This window comes from Micropterus salmoides, unplaced genomic scaffold (assembly GCF_014851395.1).
Source record: "Micropterus salmoides isolate LMB-PRFRI ecotype aquatic unplaced genomic scaffold, ASM1485139v1 Ms_hic_scaffold_5, whole genome shotgun sequence".
In the NCBI taxonomy this organism is placed as follows: domain Eukaryota; kingdom Metazoa; phylum Chordata; class Actinopteri; order Centrarchiformes; family Centrarchidae; genus Micropterus; species Micropterus salmoides.
In genome coordinates this window covers 25672929-25698483 of record NW_024044237.1, presented here as the reverse complement: position 1 = coordinate 25698483, position 25555 = coordinate 25672929, and the positions used below count along the sequence as shown (strand labels likewise).

The 25555-nt window shown below is 40.0% G+C and overlaps 3 protein-coding genes across 8 annotated transcripts in view; 2 read left to right on the top strand and 1 right to left on the bottom strand.

Annotated features, from left to right (window-relative positions):
• The window catches only part of atp8a1 (ATPase phospholipid transporting 8A1), a gene marked incomplete at its 5' end in the record, with an annotated part of 101898 nt that extends 95535 nt beyond the window's left edge, over positions 1-6363 (top strand). For all 6 annotated transcript variants that reach the window (XM_038698923.1, XM_038698925.1, XM_038698920.1 and 3 more), the window contains 2 exon segments: positions 773-864; positions 3857-6363. In XM_038698923.1, coding sequence (XP_038554851.1) covers positions 773-864; positions 3857-3957 — 193 coding nt within the window.
• A 2064-nt stretch (positions 6364-8427) lies between these two features.
• shisa3 (shisa family member 3) lies at positions 8428-12044 on the bottom strand. The gene is made up of 2 exons (XM_038698936.1): positions 11385-12044; positions 8428-9647 (listed from the first exon to the last, which is right to left on the bottom strand). Exons 1-2 carry the CDS (start codon positions 11653-11655, stop codon positions 9064-9066), a joined length of 855 nt encoding a protein of 284 aa, XP_038554864.1. The 5' UTR covers positions 11656-12044; the 3' UTR covers positions 8428-9063.
• A 1240-nt stretch (positions 12045-13284) lies between these two features.
• LOC119888371 (BEN domain-containing protein 4) lies at positions 13285-25247 on the top strand. The gene is made up of 6 exons (XM_038698929.1): positions 13285-14118; positions 16720-17292; positions 20490-20581; positions 20746-20772; positions 21082-21322; positions 22718-25247. The coding sequence occupies exons 1-6, from the start codon at positions 13644-13646 to the stop codon at positions 22948-22950; spliced, it is 1641 nt and encodes a 546-aa protein (XP_038554857.1). The 5' UTR covers positions 13285-13643; the 3' UTR covers positions 22951-25247.
• Positions 25248-25555: the final 308 nt, after the last annotated feature.

Genomic DNA, 25555 nt, shown 5'->3' with positions numbered 1-25555 from the left:
CCAACAATATTCCTATGTGGAAGACAGAAATCTTAAAATTGCTGCTAAATTGCACGAGTTTGACTGTAATGTCAATAATCATGTCATAAGAGTAGATGTCCCATTTTTTCCCTTCCAAATAGTGAATGTCTCATTTTAGAGTAACAGTCCTCCTATATAAAAGCCATATATTATAAAAATGTATCAGTCGAGCCAGGCCTGCTCTGCTCTCTGGGGTCTGAGGCCTGCAGCAGGCATCAACATGGAGCAGATCAGTGTGAGATCTCCTGCTGGCTGAAAGTGATCCCCTTGCCTGGCCACTGTCCCGGACCCAGCGGGCTGCAGCGCACGCACACACACACACACACACACACACACACACACACACACACACACACACACACTCTACAGAAACAAACATGTAGAGATACAAACACATAGATTCATGGATGATTTTGCATATATGCAAGTTGGACGACCTATGTATGCACATAAAGACATATATAACGGAGTCATGTACACACATTTGTTGGCTTTACAGGAATGCCTTTTGATCAACATACTGTTTCAAATATTTCAGCACACTCACACACACGCTTGCTTTGTTCTCCCCCCAGTATCTCCAGAGTTTTGTCTCCCTACATGGTGTTTGTACCAGCAGGTAGAGCAGTTGGCAGGTCCGTCCACTCTGGAGGTGCTTGGACACAGGCTTGATGTATGGGCCATTAAATCTGCCTGTGGTGCTCAGCATGCTGCTAACACATTGCCTGTTTTTGTGTGTGTGTGTGTGTAGTTTGACTGAGAGGGCCCAGCTCCTGAAGAACGTCTTCAAGAAGAGCACAGTCAGTTTGTACCGGTCTGAATCCATGCAGCAGAATCTGCTCCGTAAGTTACACAATATTTAATTTTTTTATCTTTCTTTCTCTCTTACATCCTTTCTCACTAAACATGCCTCAAGACAGAGGCATGAGGCCATTAACTCGTACCCCAAAGAAAAAAAAATTCACATTTCTAAATCTGTTCCCTCGTCAGGGGAACCGATCGAGCATCATTACTTCTCCTCTGACACATACTGTATCTCTAAAACCTCCAGAGTAACTCACCCTTCGTCATGAACACTCTTGTTCATCCAACTTCTCTTCATAAATACTTGCAGGAAACACACATCAGTAACCGTGTCTGCAAGCAGCCCCACAGTTCCTTTAACCTACTCTGCATCTACATGTTAAACTACCTGTATGAGCTGTTAGATGAGTTATTTTCATGGCAGTTGGAGACATGAATACATACAGTTTGGATAGCGCTGGATATCGAGTCTCTCTACTTCCATTTTATCATCTGTAAAATTCAGTTGTCGTTGAAGGATTTGTCTTTCATTCAATTTTGCCTGATTTTAAATCACAATGTATGTCAATATTTCTCTGTATTTTATTTTTTAAAGATATATTTCTGTTTGATTTTCTTGTGTCGTTGTTTAGGATAAAACAACATCAACCACTAATATATCCAAGGCTCCATTCAGACAGGATTAATGTTACAGTTGGAGGCTGGTAACAAAATAATCATAATTTCAGTTCACCGACAGGCTTAGTGTTATTTTGAATGTTAGTATTATTTACTGGTAATTATTCAGCTGTAATTAAATTATTAACACAGCCAGCTGCAAACTGCTTAAGTGCCTCTTTTTAAATATTGATTAGGCCTTCATAAACGGTAAGAAAGGGACTTGAGTGTGCAACAGTACATACTGCGCATAAAATTAGTTTGGCTGTACAAAGGTAGAGCAGCAGAGAGAATTACCTGTAACATGACTTTACAAAAGGGGTGTCTCGCTCTCATAAAGTGTATGTTCAAGTTTCCCATCATCATCTCGATTGACCAGTGTTAACGAGTCGTCAAAATCCTTTTCTCCTTCTGCCGTTGTCACACTATGCTGAGATGATGAAATTCAGGGACAGTAAATGCAGCTCTACAGTATAGAAACTCATGGATACACTGAAATGCACAGATTCCCTCTGGACTGGGCTTAAATTACTGGAGGACAAGCAAAAACCTGAAAGTAATCTGCACGTTAATTATTACTGTGGTGTGAGGTAAAAAATCACAGACATATGCACTTCACACCGGATTAAAGTAACTGACCAGTACAGGTGATATTGAATTTCCCCCACCTCCCCTAGAGAAATCAGTCGTGTTCAAATGGGGCTTCAATAAGTGTGTCGTAAGGCATCAAAAAAACTCAGTTGTCACATTGGACCCAGCATCAAAGACTTTCCAACAACACTCTTAAGCATGGGTTTGGTTTTCTGTTTATTTTTCTCTGTTCTGTCTTTTGTCTGATCAGTTTGTTTTTTGTTTGTCTCATAGGTGGGGATGAGACCGTTGTTGTGTGATACCTTTTTTAAAAATTTCATTATTCAAACCCCACCCTGTTTAAAACTCCAGAACCCTCTAGCTCCCTGATAGAGGCCTCTCTCCCTTTCTTTTTTCCCATTGTTGACTTCCTGTCCTTCCTCTCGTGCCTTGTGTGTCCTGAGTAGAGCGAGATAAAGATGAAATGATGAAATGTTGCGCTGTTATTCCCCCACAATGCACTCGCCTCAGCGGGGTCCTTTGAGCTTCCCCGCTGGCCTCCAGGTACTGAGCGAGTCATTTGACACCTGAAGGTGAGTCAGGGGTCAAACGTCAGAAAGGAACCCTGTAGGAAAGTTTAGGTGGTAGATCACAGGGCTGCTTTTATACTGCAGATTTTGGGGGAGCTGTGATTTCTTCTTAAAACTCTATTTAGTGTATTTCGTTTTATTTTCATCACATGATTAATTTTAGGCATAGTGGGACATTTTGGGAAATATGCATTTTGCTACCTTGCTGAGAGTAAGAAGATCGATAGCACTCACGTCTGTTTGTTAAATATAGCATTAGCATTACATCCAATAAGCATCCATTTCTATGAAAAAAGCTTTTGTACAATGCATGATAAAAACAAATTTGTAAAGTATGTTTTGGGGCTTTTTAGCCTTTATTTTTATGTCAGGAAAGAGATAGAGGGGATGACACGCAGCAAAGGGCCGCAGTTCGAACAAGTTTAAACTATTTTTAACTTGTTTCTCTAGTTGTAACTCTACAAAGATGGTAGCTGCTGGCTAACTGGATAGAAAACAGTGTCACAATTGGAAAACTGGTTAAAAATCAATTTTAATCTTGCCGCGGAGCAAATTTCTTTTAATCCAGATTGTTTGAGTCTTTGAGGATTATGGAAATATCTCTCCTAAGTGTTGTTAATTGACCTTCTGTATTCTTCAGACATCACCAGGTTATTTTCCTTCAGAGAAACTGATGCTTAGCTCTCTGACTCATTAATACATGAAAAGCACAAACCGGGGCCAGCCAGCAGCCACGTAGCTTACCTTAGGCTGTGTTTTTTTTCCTCACAGAGAAGAAATAGTCTCGTTCATAAGCCCCCATAAGACATTGTTGCTTTTACTGTTATTGTACCAATTAAACAAACAACATATAACGTGTTAATTAGTGAGGTGCTGATAGGCAGATTTTGTTACCTTTGGATAGAGCCAGGCTAACTGCTTCCGAATGTTTCCAGTCTTTGTGCTAAGCTAAGCTAACCGACTGTAGCCTTATAATTACCATACAAACACAAGAATGGTATTGATCTTATCTAACTCTTGGCAAGAAAGTGAATTAACGTATTTCCCAAAATGTTGAACTATTCCTTTAAGTTTTGTGTTTTCGTTAATTCTTTGTTCTATTTATTCAGTTGTTTTTCATTCTTTATATTTATTAGTCTTTATATTTTATGTTTTTATTACATTAATCACTGATCTAAATGATCTTAGTTTAAAATCTTTCGATCTTTTTTCAGATGGCTACGCCTTCTCTCAAGACGAGAACGGAGTGGTGTCTCAGTCTGAGGTCATCAGAGCATACGACACCACTAAACAGAGGACCGAGAACGAGTGGTGAGCCGCCGGCTAATCTGGAGCCACAACAGTCGTTTCTAACGGCAGTATTTGAAGCTTAACGGGGAGAAGACGAGGCGCGAGCATGTGCCTCCAGCACTGAAGGGAGTTTTGGACGTGAATATGAAATGGACAGAGGAGAGGGACATGGCGTTGTCTTTGAAAAAGGGAGAAAAAAAACAAAAAACAGGAACAAAACAAAACATGTTCACTATCAGCTGTAGTGATGAGCACCGTGCTTTCTTAGCAGTCTGTGATCTGAAGTTCTTCACTGTTCTCGCTCAGTTTGTTGCAGTGAACTCCTCCTTCGCTATTGAAAATCATCTAAAATCAGTGAATTAAATTGAAATCAAACTCCTAAACACTGTTATTATAGAAGTTAAAAGACGATGATTAGTTTTAGAGGATTTGAACTGCCAAAGAGCAGTCGTATATACAATCTTCCAAACACTAGTGAATTCGGAAAACTTTAAACCAAATGGATTCACACTCCTGAGTGTATTTCAGCACTAAATGGACCACTTCAGAATAGACATTTGTAATGTTTTAATTTTCTTTTTGCACTTAAGGAAGCATCTGTTATGTAAAGCCTTACATTTGTTCATGCCTTCATACTCGTTTCTTTTAAAACGCATTTTTTTCTCTTTGGGTTCATTTTTAAAGTATGTAGATATCGTGCCTGGTCGTTCCTTTTAAATTTATTTTTTAAGAAGTTGCCTCCTGCAACCTACCGTAGTCCTGTGTCCACCGTTTTTACAGCAGAAGCATTGCTCTTGACACATAATTGCATTCCACACATCACTCCTGTCTCAACAATCACAACGGTGCCTACATAGAACCTTTCCCTCATAGACGAAAAACATAACTAAGAATAGTTTAGCAAGCTAGCTTAGACCAGTGCTCCACACACTCCTACTGAAGACAAAATCACCCACTCCCCACCACAGTATTGCACTCGTACAATGTGAAAACTATAGAGTGCCTTGTGGCACATGTATAAACTAAGATTTGTTCCTGCAGAGGTGAACAGGAGGTTCTCTGATGGTCTTGTTGAAGCTTACAGTGGTGATAAGCGTCTCCCTTAAAATGGAGATTTTATCCTTCTAACATAAGTGCCATTAGCTCGAGGGAGAAAGAAGTATTAGCCAGGAAAACTCCACGACAATATCAAACTACTTTGTCTCTATAGTTATTTTGTGGATTTGTATTTTTATATTGGAGATGTATGAATTTTGCATTGACTGGCTTTGTAATGAACTGTCTGTAACTTTTAGTTTTTTCTTCCTCTGATAAACTGGCAGGATAGAATAGATCGAATGAGGAAACTGAGCTTTCTTAAATGTCTTGTTATTATTAATATTAATATTGTTATGGCTTGATTTATTTATAATTGACTACTTAATGTCTGTGTGGTTGCTTTCTTCTCCCTATGGGAGATCAGATTTCTGATGGTGTGATTGTGTATGTCCGTTTATTGCCTGCATGTGCATGTGCTGTGCGAGTGCGAGTGCGAGTGTGAGTGTGTGTGTCACCTCTACCGTGGATAATGTCTATGTATGCATTGCATGTCTGTGTCCTCTATGTGAGACTGGGTGTTTCTGGCGTGTCAGTCCTCATGGTGTGTTTCTTTTATCGTGTGTGGGTGTGTGTATGGTGACGCTTGCTCCAGTTGTCTGTCTGCACGACTCCAGGTATAGCTATGGTGTACTACTGTGTGCTGATGCATGGCCAGTATGGGAAAGTATGAGTGTTAGTGTGTGGTATGAAAATGTGTTTGTGGTCAAACTCTTGGCCTCGACTGTGGGAGTTTCTGATGCTCAGCTTGCTTCGACAGGAGATGTTGCACAAAGCACTCGATGTACCTTTCCAGTAGTGGATATCTGGTATTATCTGATTATTATTTCTCTTGAGTGTACATGTTTGTAACTTGTTTTCTTCATGCAGTGTACCTCTGCTTTACAGGAAAGCTCTTTTGTGTTTCACAGCTAAGTGAGGGTTTATGATTAAATTACTCTGCTGGTCATTGGTGTTGAAACTTCATTGGTCGTCATCTTCGTCAAAAATGTCCAAACCGCTGAATGTGGATGTCGTCGTTGTGGAAGGCTTGGACTGTTGCTTTCTTTTCCCAGAAAACATAAAACATGCTGTTGTCTGTGAAAGTCGTGGGCTGCATGAATGGATAACACAAACTGTTTATCTGCAATGTTAACTGTACTACTTTGATTCTCCCTCAAGTGTTGATCACTTCACAAAAGAGACAAAAATGCACCTTTTAACTTTTCTTTTCAGTATTTGTTTCTTTTACGTCATTTTGTTCAATGATTGTTCTGCATGTTGGGACTGCAAATGTATAAGTGTTGTCTTTAACTGCCATGAAGGACTACTGAAATAAACAATCATGGAGGAACAATGTGTGTATTTGCAGGTTTGTAATCACTGTCATCTTGTGTCTGTGTGTGGCGACTAACAGGACAAACATCACAGTGAGAAACTAAACAGGAAAAGGCAGGGAGAAACATGAGTCTACACGCAGGACAAACAAATGATACCAATAAATACCTTATTTGTTATCATGGTGAAGTTTAATCGACGTCCTACTTGTGAGGACTATCTGGCATCCCAAACAGACAGGAATCTGTTCATATAATCGTCGAGTGTCCAGACTAATTTAACATTTATTCTTATTTATCAATTAAGATACGTTTATGGGATGTAAATCTTGTAGATGTTCAAATTAATTTTGATCTGAAAGAATGAAATACTATTGGCAACTATTTGGATAATCTGTAATTTATTTGTCAACTTTTCAAATGTGAGCATTTTCTGCTGTTCTCTGTTTTACTATTACAGATAAAACATGTTTGGGTTTTGGATTGTTGATCGGACAAAACAATATTTTAAGGCGACACCTTGAGTTTTAGGAACTTGTTATAGACTGTATCTAACATTGTATATACCAAACAATAAATCAAGAAAGGAATCGTCAGAAATACAATAGAAGAGAAACTGGTGTATCTGCTTAAAGTGCAGCCAAACAGACTCAACTGAAGAAGTCAAAGGTTATTGCAAGTCAGAGCAGCCGGTGTGTCTGTTTACAGCTTTCAAGCCTTCTTGTTTCATCGCTGCATTATTTAAAACTGATCTGACGAAAAATGCCAAATAGGACAGTTCTCTTGTTTTGCTATCTTCTGTGACAAATACAGTGCGGGTGTTTCCTGTCTCAGTGTGATCTCCAGCAGCACTGTGTTTGGGTTGGTGTTTTCATCATCATGAAAAGGAAACTTGGCTTGTTAGGACATATCTGTAGAAGGGAAAATGGTCGACTGGTGTTTGGTACAAAAAATGGATCATTGAGGGCAGGAAGACTGAACAGAGAGTGGCTGGACGATATCAAGGAATGGTGTCAGACCGATAACCACACACTCAGGTGGATGGCACAAGACCGTTACATGGAGGTGGACTTTCGGGAATGCATTGGACACCAACAGGCACGAGCCCATGAAATGATAGATGGATAGACTTCACAGAGAAATAATAAGTGAACCTACATCGGCTGGGTATTGTTGAAAAAATGCTAACCATAAATGGTTCAAAAACGTGGTTTGATTTCCTGAAAATCTTAACGATTGCAACTTTATTGTGTTGTTGATCTCACATTGACTTAAATATAAGATGGATTTTGTTATGAGAAGAATAAGAGTGGTTTTAGAAGTTAAAGACCCAGAAAAAAGTTTGAATTTTGATGGAACTTGTGAGGCAGAACAAAGTAAAAGCCTTAAGTGTGAGGAGTGATCATCAGAATTTCTGCCTTCTTGGATAACTTGGAAAAGAAGCTGGAAATGTTTTCGAGGCATGGCAAAGACATGAAAGGTGATACCTATCAGAAGGATTTAGAAAATGTCATGAGAACGAGTTCACAACTCGTGTTTTCCTTTTATAAGCAGAGCGTGGAATGTGAGAACTGACGTCCGAACTGACAGCCGCAAGTATAAACAATACCTGAAAAAGTTAACACTGGAATCTGTCAAATAACCCGATCATGGAGTTGTGTTGGTGATAGAAGAGTCCAGTGATAACAGCACAGCCAGAAAACTGAACCATTTCCACAAGACACTCATTGCCAAGTCTATTTCACAGTCAGATAACCGGAGAACAGAACAGTCTTTGTTCAGATTTTTTCATACCTGTTGGTGCAACCTAAACCTTTATTTCTGGGGCGAGTTGTTTTTAACACTGTGACCATGCCATGCTCATTGAACACTGACAATGACTGATCTCAGCGCTGCATTCCTGCTGTGAAGTCTGGCGCAAGAATGTGCGGCAGGTAGGGAGATGCTGTGCAGACCCGACCGCTCCGGTTTCCTTTTTGTCTGAGCGATGATGAGGGCTTCTTTCAGACCACACGCTTTTTTTTTGTTCAATTGTCAAAAATGTAATTTAACAGATTTTTCTTTACATTTACCAGTGCACAAAGGTAGGTAGAGACAACATTTTATTTACTGTAAATTAGGGAATCAATCTGACAACCCTGCTGTGAGTATAATGCCTGTACATCATCTTATAAAAGTCAGTTTCCTCCAACATAAAATGTCCTTTGTGTCCTCTTTCAAAGGTCCTTGCGATTGTCAAAAAACACAATATTTCCCTGGTTTCCAACATCTATTTCTAATAATGTAACAATGCTCAGAGTCTCAGAGTGACAGTTTCAGTGCCATCTGCCTCTACTGTATTTCTGTTTTTTCGTTTTAAGGAAGGTGTGTGATAAATTGGCAAGACTTTAGTCTGTTCTGTAAGCTTTCACTTTGAAAAACAACATGTATAAAAAATAAATGTTGGCCAATGAGGTGTGTTTACAATATCAGATAAAAGTGCACAAGATTCATAACTATTTCTGCCTCTAACAGGTCTGCTGATGTGCCCTGTGATGCAGAGAGGGAAACGCATCAGGCCTCGCTGCTTTGTTATCCCTCGTCCTCCTGTCGCACTCCCTGTGTCCGTTCATCTGACCCAGCCCTTCCACCCAAACACCACCAGCTTTTGTTGCAGTAGGTATGTCCTCGCGGGCTCACATCCTGCCATCTAAAAATCTTGTAATCCCTCCATTTCCTCGTCAGCTCTGTCCGAAGTCGGTGAAGCCCTTGGCCGCTGTGAAGGCGTCGGCCTGCAGGGGGAAGAAGTACTGCTGTGGGAGAAGGAACCCGGCGCTCTGAGAGTGGTGAGAGGCCATGGAGGGCTGGTGGAGCTGTAGCTGGGCATGGGTGGAGGGGTGTTGGATTCCTCCTGACATTGATACTGGTGGGGATGTGTAGGGTGGAGGTGGAGGCGGGGGCAGAGTCTGAGGGGTCTGGGTGGGGGTGGAGGCTGAGGAGGAAATGGTGGCAGACACCAGGCAGCCGTGCTGCTGCCCCTGACCTCCAAGAGAAAACCTTCGCATGGAGCTGCCGCCTCCGGCCGAGCTGGAGCTGGTGGTGGCTGTGCTGGACTGTCGCGACGGGGAGCGGAGGCTCGGGGGAGCGGTGGTGAGGATCATAGGGATGGTTTCGCCCTGGCAGCTGCGCAGGGAGAAGCGAATGGGCTGCTGGGTCGGCTGCTTGGGCCGCAGGCAGGTGCAGCAGTAGACAGCCACCAGGGAACCGACCACGACGAAGGCAACAAAGATGCTTCCAACCATCAGGAAGGGCACGTAGATGGGCTCTGAGGGCAGAGGAAACACAGGCAGGTTAGGATCAATAATGATGAAGCTCCTTCATGGGACAAAGCTGCAGGGTATTAAAACGAGTTTACATATAAGAAAAAACATAATTAGTGTTGTGATTTTCTATATTTTTTGCCCTGGATACATTTTTATTTAACTGCTGAAAAATGTTCAGAGAAACTGAATAAATCAAAGATAAAATACATTATTTCTAACAGGGTAACACTTTAACCCAACTATGTATAATTTACAAGTAGTATATAAACATTTAATAAATGGTGTATGATTTTTTATGGTTTTACGCATAAGACATTTATTCATCTATAGTATTTGTCAACAATTCTAACTTCTCCTATGAAGACATATAGTATTACTATGTTTTACTATATTGTCATTTATCTTATATACACCAGCCTCCACTTATGGGTGGAATTAAAGGAATTAAGCAAATACATTAATAAACACTTATATCTGCTTACATTATAGTGTGTTATAGAATATTAAATATGCATGTAGTGCTTATATATCCTAAACACGGAGGTTAAAGTTAAGTGTTACCTTCTTGGTCTATAAAAACTACCTATGCTACTATTTATGGAGGCTAAAATCGTAATGCTAAACATGGCTTCATCAGGTCATTTCTTTTAACTCCTTCATAGTATTATTAACAAAACCTAACAGACACATTCCTGCTGAAAAACCTAAACAGCTCAGGTTACACTTTATGAAGCCCATTTGCACCCTGGGAGGAAATAAAGAATGTTTATTTATTTTGGTAGGAAAAAATAAGGAAATTGCAAGTACACTGTCCACTCAGTTAAAGCCACAAAGCTTATCAGTTAGGGGAATTTAAAGAAAACTGATCCTCAATCCTTGAGGGTTAAAGGGATCTATTATTTAAAGATTTCACTACTAACAGAGGGTTAATGCAACACTTTGAGTCTGTTAAATGTTTAAAGAGGCCAATGGAAAATTAGTTTCTGTCTCATAATGTTGTGAGCTGTCAAAGTTAATGCATTTTATGTTTGGATGCACTATAAGCCCCGCTTGTGAGAAAAGGTTTTGAATACATCTCTGGAAAACACTGACTTCTGATTTGTAAATAATTTGTTTTAAGAACATTTGTTGAGTAGCCAGAAACTGGAAACTGGATACTTTGACTGATTAATTTTGGAAATACACGAAAACCTTAAAGCATAGAAAAAGATAGATAAGACAAAACTTTCAGTCTTTAAAATTTTCTAAGAAAAGTGTAATTTTCAATCATCAGTGTCTAATTTAGTTTCCTGCAATTTTAGTTTTTTTTTTTTTTTTTTTAAACACAATGTTTTCTTCTTGCATTAAATCTTTAGCATAGTGTTTCATTTCTCATAATTTCATATAACAGCAGGTTGGTCTGGTGGAAATGTCCTAGAGCAAGGCACTGAAACCTGTTTTTACTGGTGTTGTTTAGCTGACCTCTATGTAGAAACCAACATTCCTAAAGATCAGTCCGACTATATAAACCACAAATTAGACTTAACATGGGTATGCATCGTAGGCCTACTGCATTTGTTACAATTACATTTAGGTTAAATGCAAGTAGTTTAAGAATTAAATCATATGTGTGGTGTTCATCCGACCTAAACCAACTCTGAACTATTTTGCATTTTTTATGTTAAGTTTTACTAAAATTCTGCAATTGGGAAGACCTGAGAAAACATTTTTAAACACGAGTTTAAAACCACCAAACTTACGCGCTGCAAACTCTGTGTTGTCCACCTCCCGGTCGTTGGTGCAGCTGCCCTGGTCCAGCCGTGCGTCCGCGGCCGCGCAGCAGTAGCGCAGCGAGCAGGATCCGCAGCACACGGTGGCGTCCATGGTGTCAAAGTCCTCCGGACACTGGAAGCCATCATGATAATTCCCATTAGCGTCCAGCCAGCCGTGGCAGTATTCCCCCTGTGCGTCCGATATCCGCAGATTCCAGGTCAGATATCCCAGCAGTAGGCAGTTCAGCAGGCACACCATCCCGACAAGCCGCTGGGGTTCACGGTTCCCTGCGTCCTGTGGGCTTCAGCTCCCGGGCGCCGGAGTGTGTCAGTCCGGGTTAGAGACTCTTCATTCATAAGTTACTGACAGAGAAGCTCAGCGAATTGACCCAAACACGTTATGTGACCGTCATCTTCCCACCATCCACACCGTTCTGAGCAACAAGTCGCCAAACTGAAAAGTGAGCAAATCCTTAATTGACACTTTTCTTTGAGCCACTTATTAAAATATCACTGAACTTTGCGAAACATGCGAGAGTTAAACAGTCTGTTCCGGGTTTCCCTCTGTTCTGCCTCTTCACCTGGCCGCTCCTGAGGTCGTTTGTTGGTGTCGGTGCAGAAGTTGTGCGGCCACCTCATTGCAGACTTGCTGCTTTTGTGACTCGGTGACTGAACCCCCCGCACGTAGCATCCGTTTACAAGACGTGCGCGTTCACGTGGCGCGGTGGTCGCAGCGCTGCAGGGATGCCAATTATTCAAAGCCTTGAGTGTGCTCAAGTAACATGCATACATTATCTTAATGAGCTTATTCTGGGTGAGAGAAGGGCTCAGTGCCGCATATGTAGACTGGTGGATAACCTGCAGTTTAATGTGTAACGTTAAATGTCAGTAGGCCTAAATGTAAAAACGAGAAGGACAAACGGTCAAATTCAGAGAAAAAAACACAAGAAAATGACATGCTTGCTGACATTTAAAGTGAGACCAAGTAGGCTACATTATGAAAAAAGAAATAACTAAATTGCATGTTCTGTTACAAATGAAAACTGAGCTTGTTTTCAGTGGTGGAAGAAGTAGGCCACTATTCAGATCTTTCAGTCTAAAAAGTAGGCTAAAAGTAGGCTACTGTCCCATTTCAAAGTAACATAGGCTATATTATATTTTTTATTATAAATATTGATGCATTAATATGTGTAAATACGGTGTTTGTAAAGATCAGCATTAAACGGTTATTGTATTAGTAGACTATTATAAATATCTTTCCATTCTTGGCTTGCAGCAGTGTTCAGTTTGTTGTCTACAAATCGAAACAATATTGATCAAGCACTTGTTGGTGTTTTGCTGAACATTACGCAGAAGAAACTCCCGATCTGTCTGGCCTGTTGAAAAGATAGGAGAAAAAAAAGACAGGGTTAAACAGCTGCAGCAGGTCTCATTCCTCCGTCTATGAAATGTGTAACCTATTGATGTGGCGCCCCCATGTGTTGCTGCAAACTTTCAGGCCTGCAGGCTACTAAACAGCTGCTGCCACACCAAACTTGGGAAACATAAAAGGTAGCCTACATTTTGACTGAAAGTGTAGACAGCTGGAGTTTTAACTTATTTTTAAAAAGTATAAATATGGATCCGAAGAATAAAATATTTAGTCTGGAATTCACTACAAAAGGGATAGGCTTATAACATTATTTTCAAGCAGTTTATTCCATTTTATTCATTCAATAATAATTGTACAAACATTTAGAGAAATCAAAAATAAATAATATCAAAATATTTCCCGTTGGAGTCTTTGCTCCTACATGTGTGGGCGTGGGTCGCCTTGTCTTTCTTTTGCGCTCATGTTGCTCTATTGATGCTTGAGCTCAGTAGCAAAATGGCCTCTGCCTTTTCATTTGTCGAATTTCGTTCAGCGTTTTTTTTTTTTTTCATTTCCAGATTGTACAACTGCTACAGCGCCCCGTTGTTCTCTGTGTGGATGGTGGCTACAAAGGAGGCAGGCAGCGGCGCACAAGTCCCGCCTGCATTTCCCTCTGGAAGAGTCTCAGTATCGACACTCCCGACTGGGGATTGGAGCGGCGGCTTGTCAGTAAATTAGCCCACCCTTCACCCAGTGTGCATGAGGGAAACCGAGCCAGACAGTGACGGATCTGATCCCCCACCCCCCCTCCACCCCCAAGTCATCAGCTGCCTGCCACACCAGCACGCTACAATACCGACCCGGAGCCATCCGCCGCGCTGTGACACCTGGCAGGGATGGAGAGAGAGATGCAGCCCGCAGATGAAGGGCCCTGCGCCCCGAAGATGTGCCGACAACAGCGGGGGCCGTACAGCACCCTGAAAACCTTCCAGAGCAAGCGCTCTGCGGGCAAGTCGCGTTTTGACAGGTCCGCGGTGGTCGAGGTGCCTCTGTTTGGCGACGGGCATCACTTCACTTTCCATCCTGAGCAGCCTCATCATTTCCAGCCGCACCATCACCAGCAGCAGCAGCGTCTCCAGCAGCTCCATCAAACCAGCGTCGCTATCAGCAGTAGCCAGCAGCAGCAGCAGCAGCAGCAACATCGTTTCCCATGTGAGAACAGGCCCAGCAGCAGGGTCCCGACATCCACCTCGGCGCCGGCGGGTTGCGTGGCGGCAGCAGCAGCGTCTCCTGGTACCCAACAGAGGCGCGCCAACAGCGGCAGAGCTGAGCCCAGATTTTCCCCAGACTGCACTTATGGTATCAGCTCAGGTGGGTTTCAAACTTGTTCAGAGTGAGTGATCAGAGTGACTCCTGGTCTGTTTTGATTTGAGACTTTTCTGATCTACATGCTCCCACATTGTCCTGATTCTGGTGTAAATTTTGGATTTTGCAGCCCACATATTAAGATAAACCCTCTACAGAGTCAATAAACTTGATTGGAAGTCAAAACAATACTTCATTTAAAACAAGCATCTCTTTTGTTTGCTCTGCTTCATGTTTTTGTTCCCGTTTTTCCCCTCTTTTTCTTCCTGTCAGCAATGATGGATTTGCTGCTGTAATGAGAGCAGTCTTGATTGAATCTTCACTGTGCATGTGCTAAAAATTACATTGCGTCTACATTGTCTATCTCCTGTGTGTTTACTTGTGCATTTTCGTGTATGTGCATGAAGGGCCTCTTATTGAATGAAACACATTGTTCGGGGCTCATTTTTCTCCTCAGCTGCTGTTCATTAGAGGGCTGTTCAGGCTCAGGAAGAAACGTTCCCCTTGTGGAGGGCGCGTCCATGGGAACCAACATTAACATGAAAGCAATGAACCTAATCTCGGCTGTTAGAAAATTAAACATTAGACATCTCATCCTCTAATCAGATATCAATCTCTTTATCACCGCCGGCAGCAGAGGCTCAATTTGCTTCAGGTTATTGTTGCTTTACAGACAATCAAGTGTTCGGTCTGAGCTCAGGTTGCACTGCAAATTAACTCACCTTCATGAGAATTCACAAATGTGTGCTGTGCAAGAGGTATTACAAGTTTGATCTAAAAATAGGCGTTAGTATCATATCTTTAACCCACTCTAATCTGTAAAAGCCAGCTTTATTCCTTTAAAGTATAAAGCCCAGGTTTCAGTGATGATGACCCATTGTTTGTATCCATTCTTGCATGCATGCAGTCCTGATTCCACTTATGAAAGAATCATTCAAAATTTTAGTTTCAATGAATCTGCCCAAATCACACAAGATATGTCATCCAATCCCAGCCAGACCTTTCTTTCTGATAATGACACATCAAAGTGCTTTTATCTGCACGATGGGAGCAACTTAATGTCCCTCTCATGGCTGGAAAAAAGCAAACAAAACTTGATGTCCTTCTTGTGAAGAGAGGCACTGAAGACCCCGGGACTCAGCAATCAGCTCGGCACACAATAACACAAATTGCATTGAAAAGCCTTTCCCAAAGAGTTGTGATTAAAATAAATGGGGCTCATAAATTTGCCTCTGCCGAGCGTGTTGTTTTTAATGAAATTTTATGAGGCTCTCAGCTCACAGTGCCACAGAACTGGCGAGGGAAGAGAGGAGGGTGGTGGGGAGTGCAGGGTGAAGGCGAATGATATCAGATACATCTCGACGGGTAAACAGAGACGGCACGCATATTAATAAATGCGACACATCTGCGCCAGGCTGATAGACACGTCTGAGCGAGTGGAAACGCAGCAGTGGCCGCCTAGAACTCATTTTGTCTGTGTGTATTTGTGTGTGTGTGTGTGTGTGTGAGGCCAGTGGATTCATAATCATTACATGGAGGTATGTGTGAGATCATCTCATTGAGACGTGCCCAGACTACCAGGGAAACTATACACTGAAGCTTGTTTCTGGACAATAGCTCTGTCCTGGATTTTCTTTGCTCGGCTGGGTTTGGTCACAGCAGACACCGTGACTTCAGAGTTTATTGACATCTGTATAAATCAACATAATCAAGTTGACATTTCTATGAGCCGTATGTTACTGTAATGCCACAATAAGACATGAAGAAGAAAGAAAAGGGAGGCATAAAGATTATGTTTCAGCACAGGTAGAAATCAGCTAAGTACATCGCTTTAAGTACTGTTGACATACTTGTACGTCACTAAAGTGTTTCCATTTTCTGATACTTTCTGCTTCTACTTCACCACATTACAGAGGAAAGGATTGTACTTTTTGCACCACTACAGTTATTTGACAAGTCAACATACTTGTTACTTTTCAGATTTAGATTTTAGATTAAAAAAACATGATTTAAGATGGTAAAACAGAATCCATTGTTAAAAATCAAACCAGTAGTTTCCAACCTCTTTGACTTGTGACCCCTTATAATAAAGTAATGTCTAGTTGGGGCCCTTTGTCATGTTTCAGATGTGAAAGAGCTGTCAGCAGTTCCACTAAGGAAAAATGTACCATTTAAACTATGTAGCTCCACCTCAACAAGATCAACAGTAAAATGCTGCTTACACATTGACGCATTAGTGTTGCAACCTAATAATGTAATGTCTAGTAATATATATAAATATATATATATCAATCACAGGGGCCATTTTACTGAAACCAAGTACTTTTACTTTTGATAGTTTCAGTTGAGAAAACCTTTAAGCAGAACTTTGACTTGTAAAGGTGGTTTTATTTTACATTGTTGTACTAATACTTTTACTTAAGTAAAGTATCCGAAGACTTCTCCCACCACTCTGTTTTTATGCGATATACCCAAACTCAAAAGATCTTGAAGGGATATTGTTTTGTCAAGAATGAACCTTGAATCTATAGTTGATCAGTCTACAGACTACAACCATGACTGACCTGCAGACAGTCTCTGACCTCTTGACCTTTCCTCTCTCCGTAGAGAATCGGCTCATCCTGGATGCCTTTGCCCAGCAGTGTAGCCGAGTCCTCAGCCTCCTCAACAATGGCCGTCTCCTGGAGCCCTCCTCCTCCTCCTCCTTTACCTCTAACATCAAGCTGGAAGACGGGCCAGGGGAGGCACAGGGTCTTCACTGCTCCTCTCTGGGAAAGTCCAAACCTGAAGAGAGTTCTTCTACCACAGACCCAGAAGAGGAGGCCCAACAAAGCCATTTGAGCCAACAACAGACCTCTGCCGTTCTCCGCATCTTCACGGACTCCCTACAGAACTACCTGCTCTCAGGGCCTCAGCAGCAACAACACCTGGCTGCGGGTATGGAAGATGAGCAGTGCCCGTCGGCGGAACCCGGCTTAGGGGTGTCTCCTCCGAGACACAACCTGGGGGGCTGGGGCTCGCCGACTCCGTCAGAGTCGTACGGCCACCCGTCGTCCACGCTGCCTGAGGAGGAAGAGGAGGAGGAGAGCTGCTGTCCACGCTGCCTGGAGTTGGAGCAGGAAGTGCTGTCTCTGCAGCAGGAGAATGAGGAGCTCCGCAACAAGCTGGAGAACATACCAGGTACAGTAATGAAAGCCAGGACTCCATTCAGTTTTGAATCTATTCTTTGGGAGGGGTCAATGGTTGAATAAATTCATACCTGTGCTGACAGAGAAAGGTGTTGTTCCACCACAAGCTACAGTGTCAGTGCTCCTTGTCATTATTTCTTTAAGTTTCTGGAGAGTTACTGGGGGGAAGAACTCCATTCTTCTAAATTCTATATTCACTCATTTAGTGTCAGGGCAGATTTTGTGATTTGGGGGCCCTGTACACAAACTCAGGCATGGGGTCTCCATTTGTGCCGTATTTTCACCCTTTCTCTAAACATTGGAATTAGCAGTGGTCGAAGAAGTGCTCAGATGTTGAGAGCTGTTGGGTCTCTGTAAATATTATTACAAAGCATATGGTCTAGACCTGCTCTATATGAAAAGTGCAATGAGATAATTTCTTTTATGAAGTGGTTTTTGAATTGACATTAAAAAAATGCAAAAGTGCAGAAATATTGTCAACGAAGTCTATTTTAATTTAAGGCTATTTTAATATAACTTTATGTACTGCTGGATCGTTTAAACCAGGGCTGTAGACTTGATTCTGGACTTGACTTGAGATCTGAAAGCAAAAAGCTGAGGAAACTTGATTTGACGACCCATAAACATTGTAAAATGCAATATTGTGTGTAGTTTTGCATCTTGGAGCTCAAACTGCCAACCAGTCATGAATAATTGATAACATGACCAGGATGCAATGTCTCCATAACCTAATGCTCACTTTCAGTTGCAGCTGCTGGCACCAGAATAAAATGAAGAAATTATCTTTTATTATTAAATTCTTAAGTCTCTATACACATAAATGTCTCTCCAGCATATCAATTATTTTCCTCCCTGCAGCCGTGAACATGTTGCTGATGCACAAATCATTTATGTATGTGCGAGTTCCTGTTTTTAGTTAGAAATATTTGTTACGTATTTGAGATATTATTTAATATGTTTTCATTTGTCTCTTGTATGAATTATCTTTTATTAATTATTTGAAGTAACATATTTTACATGCCGTCCACATGTTTTAAACCCATCAATGTGCCCATTAAGCATAATAATCTTTGTATTACTAATTTAAGAGTCTGATGTTACTTTCTATCCTTTTATAAATCTGTAATCCTCATTCAGCATGGACAGCGCTCAACATTACTCTGTAAAAAATATAAAGTTGTTTCAACATAAAGATGTGAGTGACCACTGCCTTAAAATTTCAGTTACCTGAATTACTGAATAGTTTGTAAAATGTCTTCATTAACAAACAAACTCATTACAAACAAACAAACTAACTAACTACAGTTTTATTGACAAAAACTGCTCACTCAAAGACTTGGTTCAAAAGACTAAACACAGCTCTAGTTTAATCCATAATAATGCATGATATTTATTATTATTAATACAAAATAACAAGTAACAAGCTGTCAGATAAATGTAGCAGAGGAAGTTTGATATTTCCCCCTGAAATATAAGGGACTAAATCTGTCCTAGTATAGATAGTGGAGTACAGGTATACTTTTGCACAAAATGTAAATATTCAAGTAAAGTACATGTACCCCATAACTTTAATTAAGCGCAATACTTAAGTAAATGTACTTGGTTACTTTCCACCAATGGTATTTAGAAGATTATTGATTGCCATGGATGTTATTATTTACTTTTCTTACTCTGACATGAGCTGCTCACTGGATCTGACAGTAAAAAGCAACTTTATTAATTTACTCAAGTGAGGTGCAGTACTTGTTCTTTACTTGAACCAGCTTTATATTTCTACTCCTAAGATAAGATTTTTGATCCAAAATATATCAATTGGTAAAATATGATTACGCAGCAGTATATAAAGTAGTAAAATAATGATGGTCCAACAAGGTGGACTGTGCCCATAAATTGTGCAAATGACTTACATAATTTTCATTCTCATCAAACCATTGAGGGACCACTTGTGCAACTAAAAATTGTTTTCATTATCAGTTATTCTGCCAATTATTTTCTCGGTTAATTGATCAACTGTTGAAAAAAATAATTTCCCAGAGCCCAAGGTGATGTCTCAGAATTGCTTGTTGCATTTGACTAACAGTCCAGAAAAGGAGCAAATCCTCACATCTGCAAAGCTGGAATGAATATTTCACATTTTTGCTTGAACAAGACGAAGAGTCTACAGCCATGCTAGCAGCTCTGTGAGACCTGTAATCAGGCACAGCAGTGGTTTGAGGTAAATGTCATCATTAACATGCTAACATGCTCATGATTACAATGCTAACATGCTGATATTCAGCAGGTATAAGGTTTACCATGTTCACCAAGTATTTGGTCATAAACCAAATTATTGGACAGATAAAATGGTTGATGTGAAAATGGTGCTAGATGGAAAATCAGGGGATCAGATCAAGTTATTACATCCTGAGGGGGACATGAATGTGTGTACCAAATTTCACAGCAGCCCATCCAACAGTTGTCAAGAAATCACACTCGAAACCACAAACGTTTACTCATGGTGGCGCTAAAGGTAAAGTCAAGGGATCACCAAAGTCCGCAGGCTTCATCCTCTGAGGACCATGAATGTTTGCACAAAATCTTATGGTGATCCATCCAGTAGTTGTTGAGATATTCTAGATATTCAGTCTGGACCAAACGACCAACAAAGCCAATTCTCAAAATCGTCAATTAATTTTATAAATGATTAATCAACTAAACTCTACTCTACTTATTTATTCAAGCTCTTTCTTTATGTAGTTGTTTAAGCTGGTTAAGTTCACAACCTTTTATTCATGCTATACCTTTGCGTGAATCAGTACCAAACCTACACATCCCTGTTGTTTGTCATCATTAGACCTCAGTAACTTGGTTTAAGTTTTTGTGTGTCATCTTTTTCAGAAAGCCACATGCTCTCACTACATCTAAATGCAGACACAGAGGTTGGGGCAACAGTCTTAATAGCATCTATTTTTGTTAACTTTCCTGCTCTCCCCAAAGCATTCTGAGCTCCCCAGTGCCACTTTAACCTAATTTGCACTAAAGCTGCACATTAAATGTACTGAGCAGCATCTCAATTTAAAATGACTAGATATTAGAATCAAAATGATCTTTTAGGGAAGGAAGAAAATATCGCAGGATTATCATCGTTGCAGGGATTTTCAACGATAGGTTTTTGTATTACGGGTCACATTAGTTTGTGTTTCTTTACAGTTCCATGTCAAAATGCTCTTGACTACTTCAAGACTGTTCTTGAGTTTCACAACCAGCTGGTCCAACCGATGCCAGAGGAGCCGCTCACAGAGGTGGGGAAACAGCCTCCTACAGATTATTCTCACCTATTTGATTTACATTTATATATTAAAAATATCAGATCATATTCCTCCTGCATTAGTAATTCCATCATTGTGCTAGTTGTACAATAAAGTTGTGTGAAAATAATGGATTAAAAAAGACTCTGTCTCTACAGGAAGAAGAGCGGCAAACAGTCTTTGAGGTCTGTGTTTTTATTTAAGGCTAGAATTTTTTCTGTTTTAAAAAAAAAAAAAAAGGATTTTTGTGTATATTTGTGTATTTTTTGCCTGTGAAACCAACAGAAAGTGGTGGTACATTAGTGACATTGACCCTGAAAGAACTATCCATTACATTTTACTAGTTAAAAGTAAGTTTCAAAGTTGACAAAATTTTAGACAATGCAGCAAATTTGGAATAAAAGTAAATAACCATGTGAGGCTATAGCAGTTCAGCTCATGGTGCAGTAAGGCAATGTATATACCTGAAATCCCTGTCTTCCTCGTCCCTGCAGGGCAGCAAACAGCTCCTGGAGAACTACCCTCTCTTCATCTCTAATAAGCAGTGGGATGAAGCTGTCAACTCCTCTAAGAAAGACGGCAGACGGCTGCTGCGCTACCTGATTCGCTACGTCTTCACCACAGACGAGCTCAAGTTCTCCTGCGGTTTGGGCAAAAGGAAGCGTTCAGTCCACTCAGGAGATCCAGGCCTGGAGAGGCGACCCCTCAACCCCGTCAAAGTCAGCTGCCTCAGAGGTACATGGCCTGGAAAAGTCTGTTGATATTGAAGAGTGTTTGCGTTCAGTCTAGTCAATTTCAGTTTGAAACACTGATAGAAATTGAAATTTGGTTATCTTAACATTATGTTTTATTTAACCTGTATTTATTCAGGGAGCTTCACTGAGAGCAACATCTCATTTACAAGAAGGCCCTGATCACATTCACACTATTACACATTAGCACCTGGAAGCTACCCAGTATAACCGCATCCTAGTCTGCTGGCCACTAAGCAGTTTTTGGGGTATGGACCTTGCTCAAGGGCACCTCAGTGGTGTTAAATGAGGGAGGGCAAGAACTTTATCCTACCGGGATTAAACCGGCATCCTCCCGGTCACAAGCTTGCTTCTTTAATCTTTGGGCCACCACTGCCCAATTATGTTTGTCCTAAGATCTGATACATCATGGTCACATGGTTTTATTTATAACCGATCAGATTCAACTGATTAAAATTCATGTTTTTATTCCTTTCTACTCTCCTACACCAGTTGACTACTGTTACAAGGCTAGGCAAGTTTGTAACACCTTTTCCATTCATTTCCACTATAAATTGTCTCACATATTTCTTATTTAAACTTGCATTAACTTGATTTTTTTGGCCACTTGGAGGCGTTTAAACTTGTTAGCAACCAGTTATTTACACATCCTGCAGCCATTAAGCAACATTGTTTATTTATTTGGAATCATGTTTGTGTCCATAGCTGATCAATGTAAGTCCAATATTTACTCTCTTTTAGCTCTGTTTTTGGTCTCTACCAACTCCTGAAGGAAATATCCTACGCTATAGCTGCTAAATTCTCCACTATGTTCACCAGCAAGTCGCTAACTGTGTCTGTGAGCTGTATAGTGATGAGCATGTGTACAATATGTTTTTAGAGACGAGAGCTGTTAGAGTAAACCAGAACAGCAAAGTTGTGGCCGTGCAGCTAAATAATGAGCTGAAACTTTCCATCGTTCACACTGTCATATTGTCATTTCATACTTTGTTATAAAAATATTAATTATAACTTCTTGAAGGGCATATCAGATGTTGTTTTCCACTGACCTCACATGTGGGTCATTTCTAAATATGGATTGAAAAAGATCAGGTCTATGCAAAATATATGATCAAGCATTAATACTTGTAATGTGAATGTCACCTGAGATTCTGCTTTTAAATTATAATAAGTACCACTGCCATGGTTTGTGTGACCAATGTACATTGAAGTTAAAGAGTATTAGGGCAGTGATATATTTTTCATTACATTATAAATATGAAAAAAAACGCAACTTGTATCTATCCTCATTCCTTTCGAACCTTGATAAATATCAAGGCTTGCTTTTATTTCCTGTAATTAGGAATTTATTTTTAATGATGAAAAATCTCCCTGCCAGAGTTCATCCGGATGCACTGTGCCTCAAACCCAGACTGGTGGATGCCCTCCGAGGAGCAGATAAACAAAGTGTTCAGTGATGCCGTCGGTCACGCTCGTCAGGGCCGAGCGGTCGGTACGTTCCTGGGCAGCAGCGGCAGCAGCACCAGCAGCCTCTACATGGACGGCTTTGATGGACATCTGTCACAGGACGAACTGTATTTAAAAGGCTGCCAGAATGGCCAATCGGACTGAAGTTAAAGGAGAAAAATAAAGACAGATGCCAGAAATGTAGCTGTACAACAACATATCCCAAAACACTGACCTTATCCTGTCACTTTACAAAGTGAAGAAAACATTCCAGAAGTTTATCAAACAGAATATAATTACAGTCTCTCTGTAGCAGTTCCTCTTTTCAGTTTTGTAGCTTTTTTGCCATTTTTATACCTAAAATTTTGTTTAGTCAAAACATTTGACTCTAAAGGGGTGTTTTAAACTTTACACAAAATTTGAGTCTTCCATTTGCTACTTTTTCTATGGTTTGATGTTATGAGCACGTATGTCACTATCAATAGTATATTTGTTTGTTTTGTATTTTTTGGGATAAAGTCCCAGTGAATTTTTGTGCTAATGTTTCCCAAGCTGGAGACTTTATGATATCCGTCACTGACACTGCACACTCTATCACAGAGAATAGCATTTGCATTTTTTATTTAAATTCTGCATCATTGGTGAAGCACCTTTACTTGCAGCCCTTCTACAGGAGTGCCTCTAAGAAAGTCATGTTTTTGTTACCTATAGTCTTGCACTTTGAATCCCGTTTTTTGCTTTCTTAATTTGTATCAATTCTGATGTGTCAAGTTTTATTTCTGAAAAAGAAAAGTTCATTCAAAGTTCATTCCAGTGTGCTCAAATGTAGCATCCCTGGGGTTGAAATAAGTGGTGGTCAAAGTTGGTCTGTGTGCAACTGAAAAAAAGGCGTGTCATATTGCGGAACACCTATAAAATAAGTCACAGAGACACTTTTAAAACTTAATTTGCTTTCCAACGCAACTACAACCAAAGTTTTGTTCCTCTTAAAGTCTTAGATATTAACTGTTCAATAACAGGCCCTGCAGAATTCCTTACATCTGCAAAGGTTACATCCTAAATTTGTTTGAAATACAGTATATGGCAGCCTTGTAAAGCTGATGTTTGTTCCATAAAATGAAGATATTCTCATTGTTAAAATGCAGATTAGCAGGAAACAACAATAAATACTATTTATGCTAATTTCTGCACTGTCTTATAAAAATTAAGTATTTGCTCTGTCAGTTCTTTTTATCATCCCGGTGCAAAACGTCTTGCATTAATCCAACCGCAAGGTAAATTTATTGCTTTTGACATTCAGTCAGTCATTAGCAAGAAGTTTCTTTGACTCGAGATGAATCAACGTTATGTCTTTTTGTTTAAGGCAGTTGCCATATAATAATGCCTTAAACTTTATTCAAGACCTCTGCAGTATTAAGTGTTGATGCTTTGTGTGTTAGGGTTAGGGTTTTCCACTTCTAATTATCTCTTAACCCACATGGTGGGGGGATTGAGCACTTATTTCTCTCCGAAGCTCTTATTTGCACTTTTAAGTGTCTCATTGTGGCTAAAGTCACCCTACAGTGAGAAGTCCTTGAACTGAATTTAACCATTTGTATTCTTTGACTATGTATTTATTTGTTTTGGTACTCAATAACTTCCCTTCATGACACAGTTTTTCTACGTTTTAATGTACCAGATTTATTAGGTCCGTTTGCCACGTCGACAGTGCTGTGTAAATGTGTAATATAAAGTACAGTATTGTGTGAGGTGTTCTTGAAATACCATGTCTCTCTCTTTTAAAAAGCCAAGTAGAAAAGTGCCACAGAAACCTTTAACAGTTGGATTCTGTCGTTGTGTTACTGTTCTGAATGTGAGCGTTTATTTGTATTTACTCCTTTACCCTCAAAGTGGCTGTTATTAACACTGTGAAACATCAGTAGGGTTTTTACAAATCTAATGGCTTCTGTTGTTTTTTAATTATAATAAATAAAATAAGCACTGAAGCTGAAATCTTACATTGATTTTAGCATGTGTCGAGTATCATGTATAGAGTTATGTAAACTTGTCAAAAATTGCATTATTGTACACATTTTGTAATTCTTAGGGAAGGATCCGTTTAAAGGGAGAGTAGTGTTTATTTACAGCACAGTTTTATTTTTGTGTCATTAAATATCATCAAATCTATGATTCCATATAGTCATGCATTGGCTGGTTAAATTATGTTTTGAGACACTTACAGTTTGGGTATAAAGATATAAAGTAACTTATGATTGGTGGATTGTAGTTATGTGGGTTTGACAATAATTTGTTTTTTTCTTTAGAATGGAGATTCAAATAATTTCAAGCAGTGGTGGAAGATGTGCATGACTTTTACTTAAGAAAAAGTAGCAATACAACTATGTAGAACTATAACTGCTTTAAATCCTGTTGGGACTGTTAAATTTATAGCACTGCAACATATTTTATATATTGATCAGATGAATAGGTATGTAAAATATTAATCTGCAAAGTAACTAGTAGCCATTAGATAAATGTAGTGGAGTAGAAGTATAAAGTAAAATATAATGGCAACACTCATACAAATGAGAAGTACCTCAAAACTGTACTTGACAACAGTACTTGAGTAAATGTACTTAGTTACTTTCCTCAGCTATTTGCAAGACAGCATCTGCTGGTAAAGCTACATAAATACATAAATTCAGGGCTTTGAATTTCTAAGGACTGTTTCTGGAAGTGGTGCTGATTGTTATGTTTCACGAATTTCTTTGGATCCTCCCACCTTGACCAA

Coding starts and splice junctions, on each gene's coding strand:
- shisa3 (XM_038698936.1), bottom strand. CDS start 11,655: ATGGTGTGCCTGCTGAACTGCCTACTGCTGGGATATCTGACCTGGAAT. Junction 9,648..11,384: donor CAACACAGAGTTTGCAGCGC/GTAAGTTTGGTG, acceptor CTCTGCCCTCAG/AGCCCATCTACGTGCCCTTC.
- LOC119888371 (XM_038698929.1), top strand. CDS start 13,644: ATGGAGAGAGAGATGCAGCCCGCAGATGAAGGGCCCTGCGCCCCGAAG. Junction 14,119..16,719: donor CACTTATGGTATCAGCTCAG/GTGGGTTTCAAA, acceptor CTCTCTCCGTAG/AGAATCGGCTCATCCTGGAT. Junction 21,323..22,717: donor CAAAGTCAGCTGCCTCAGAG/GTACATGGCCTG, acceptor TCTCCCTGCCAG/AGTTCATCCGGATGCACTGT.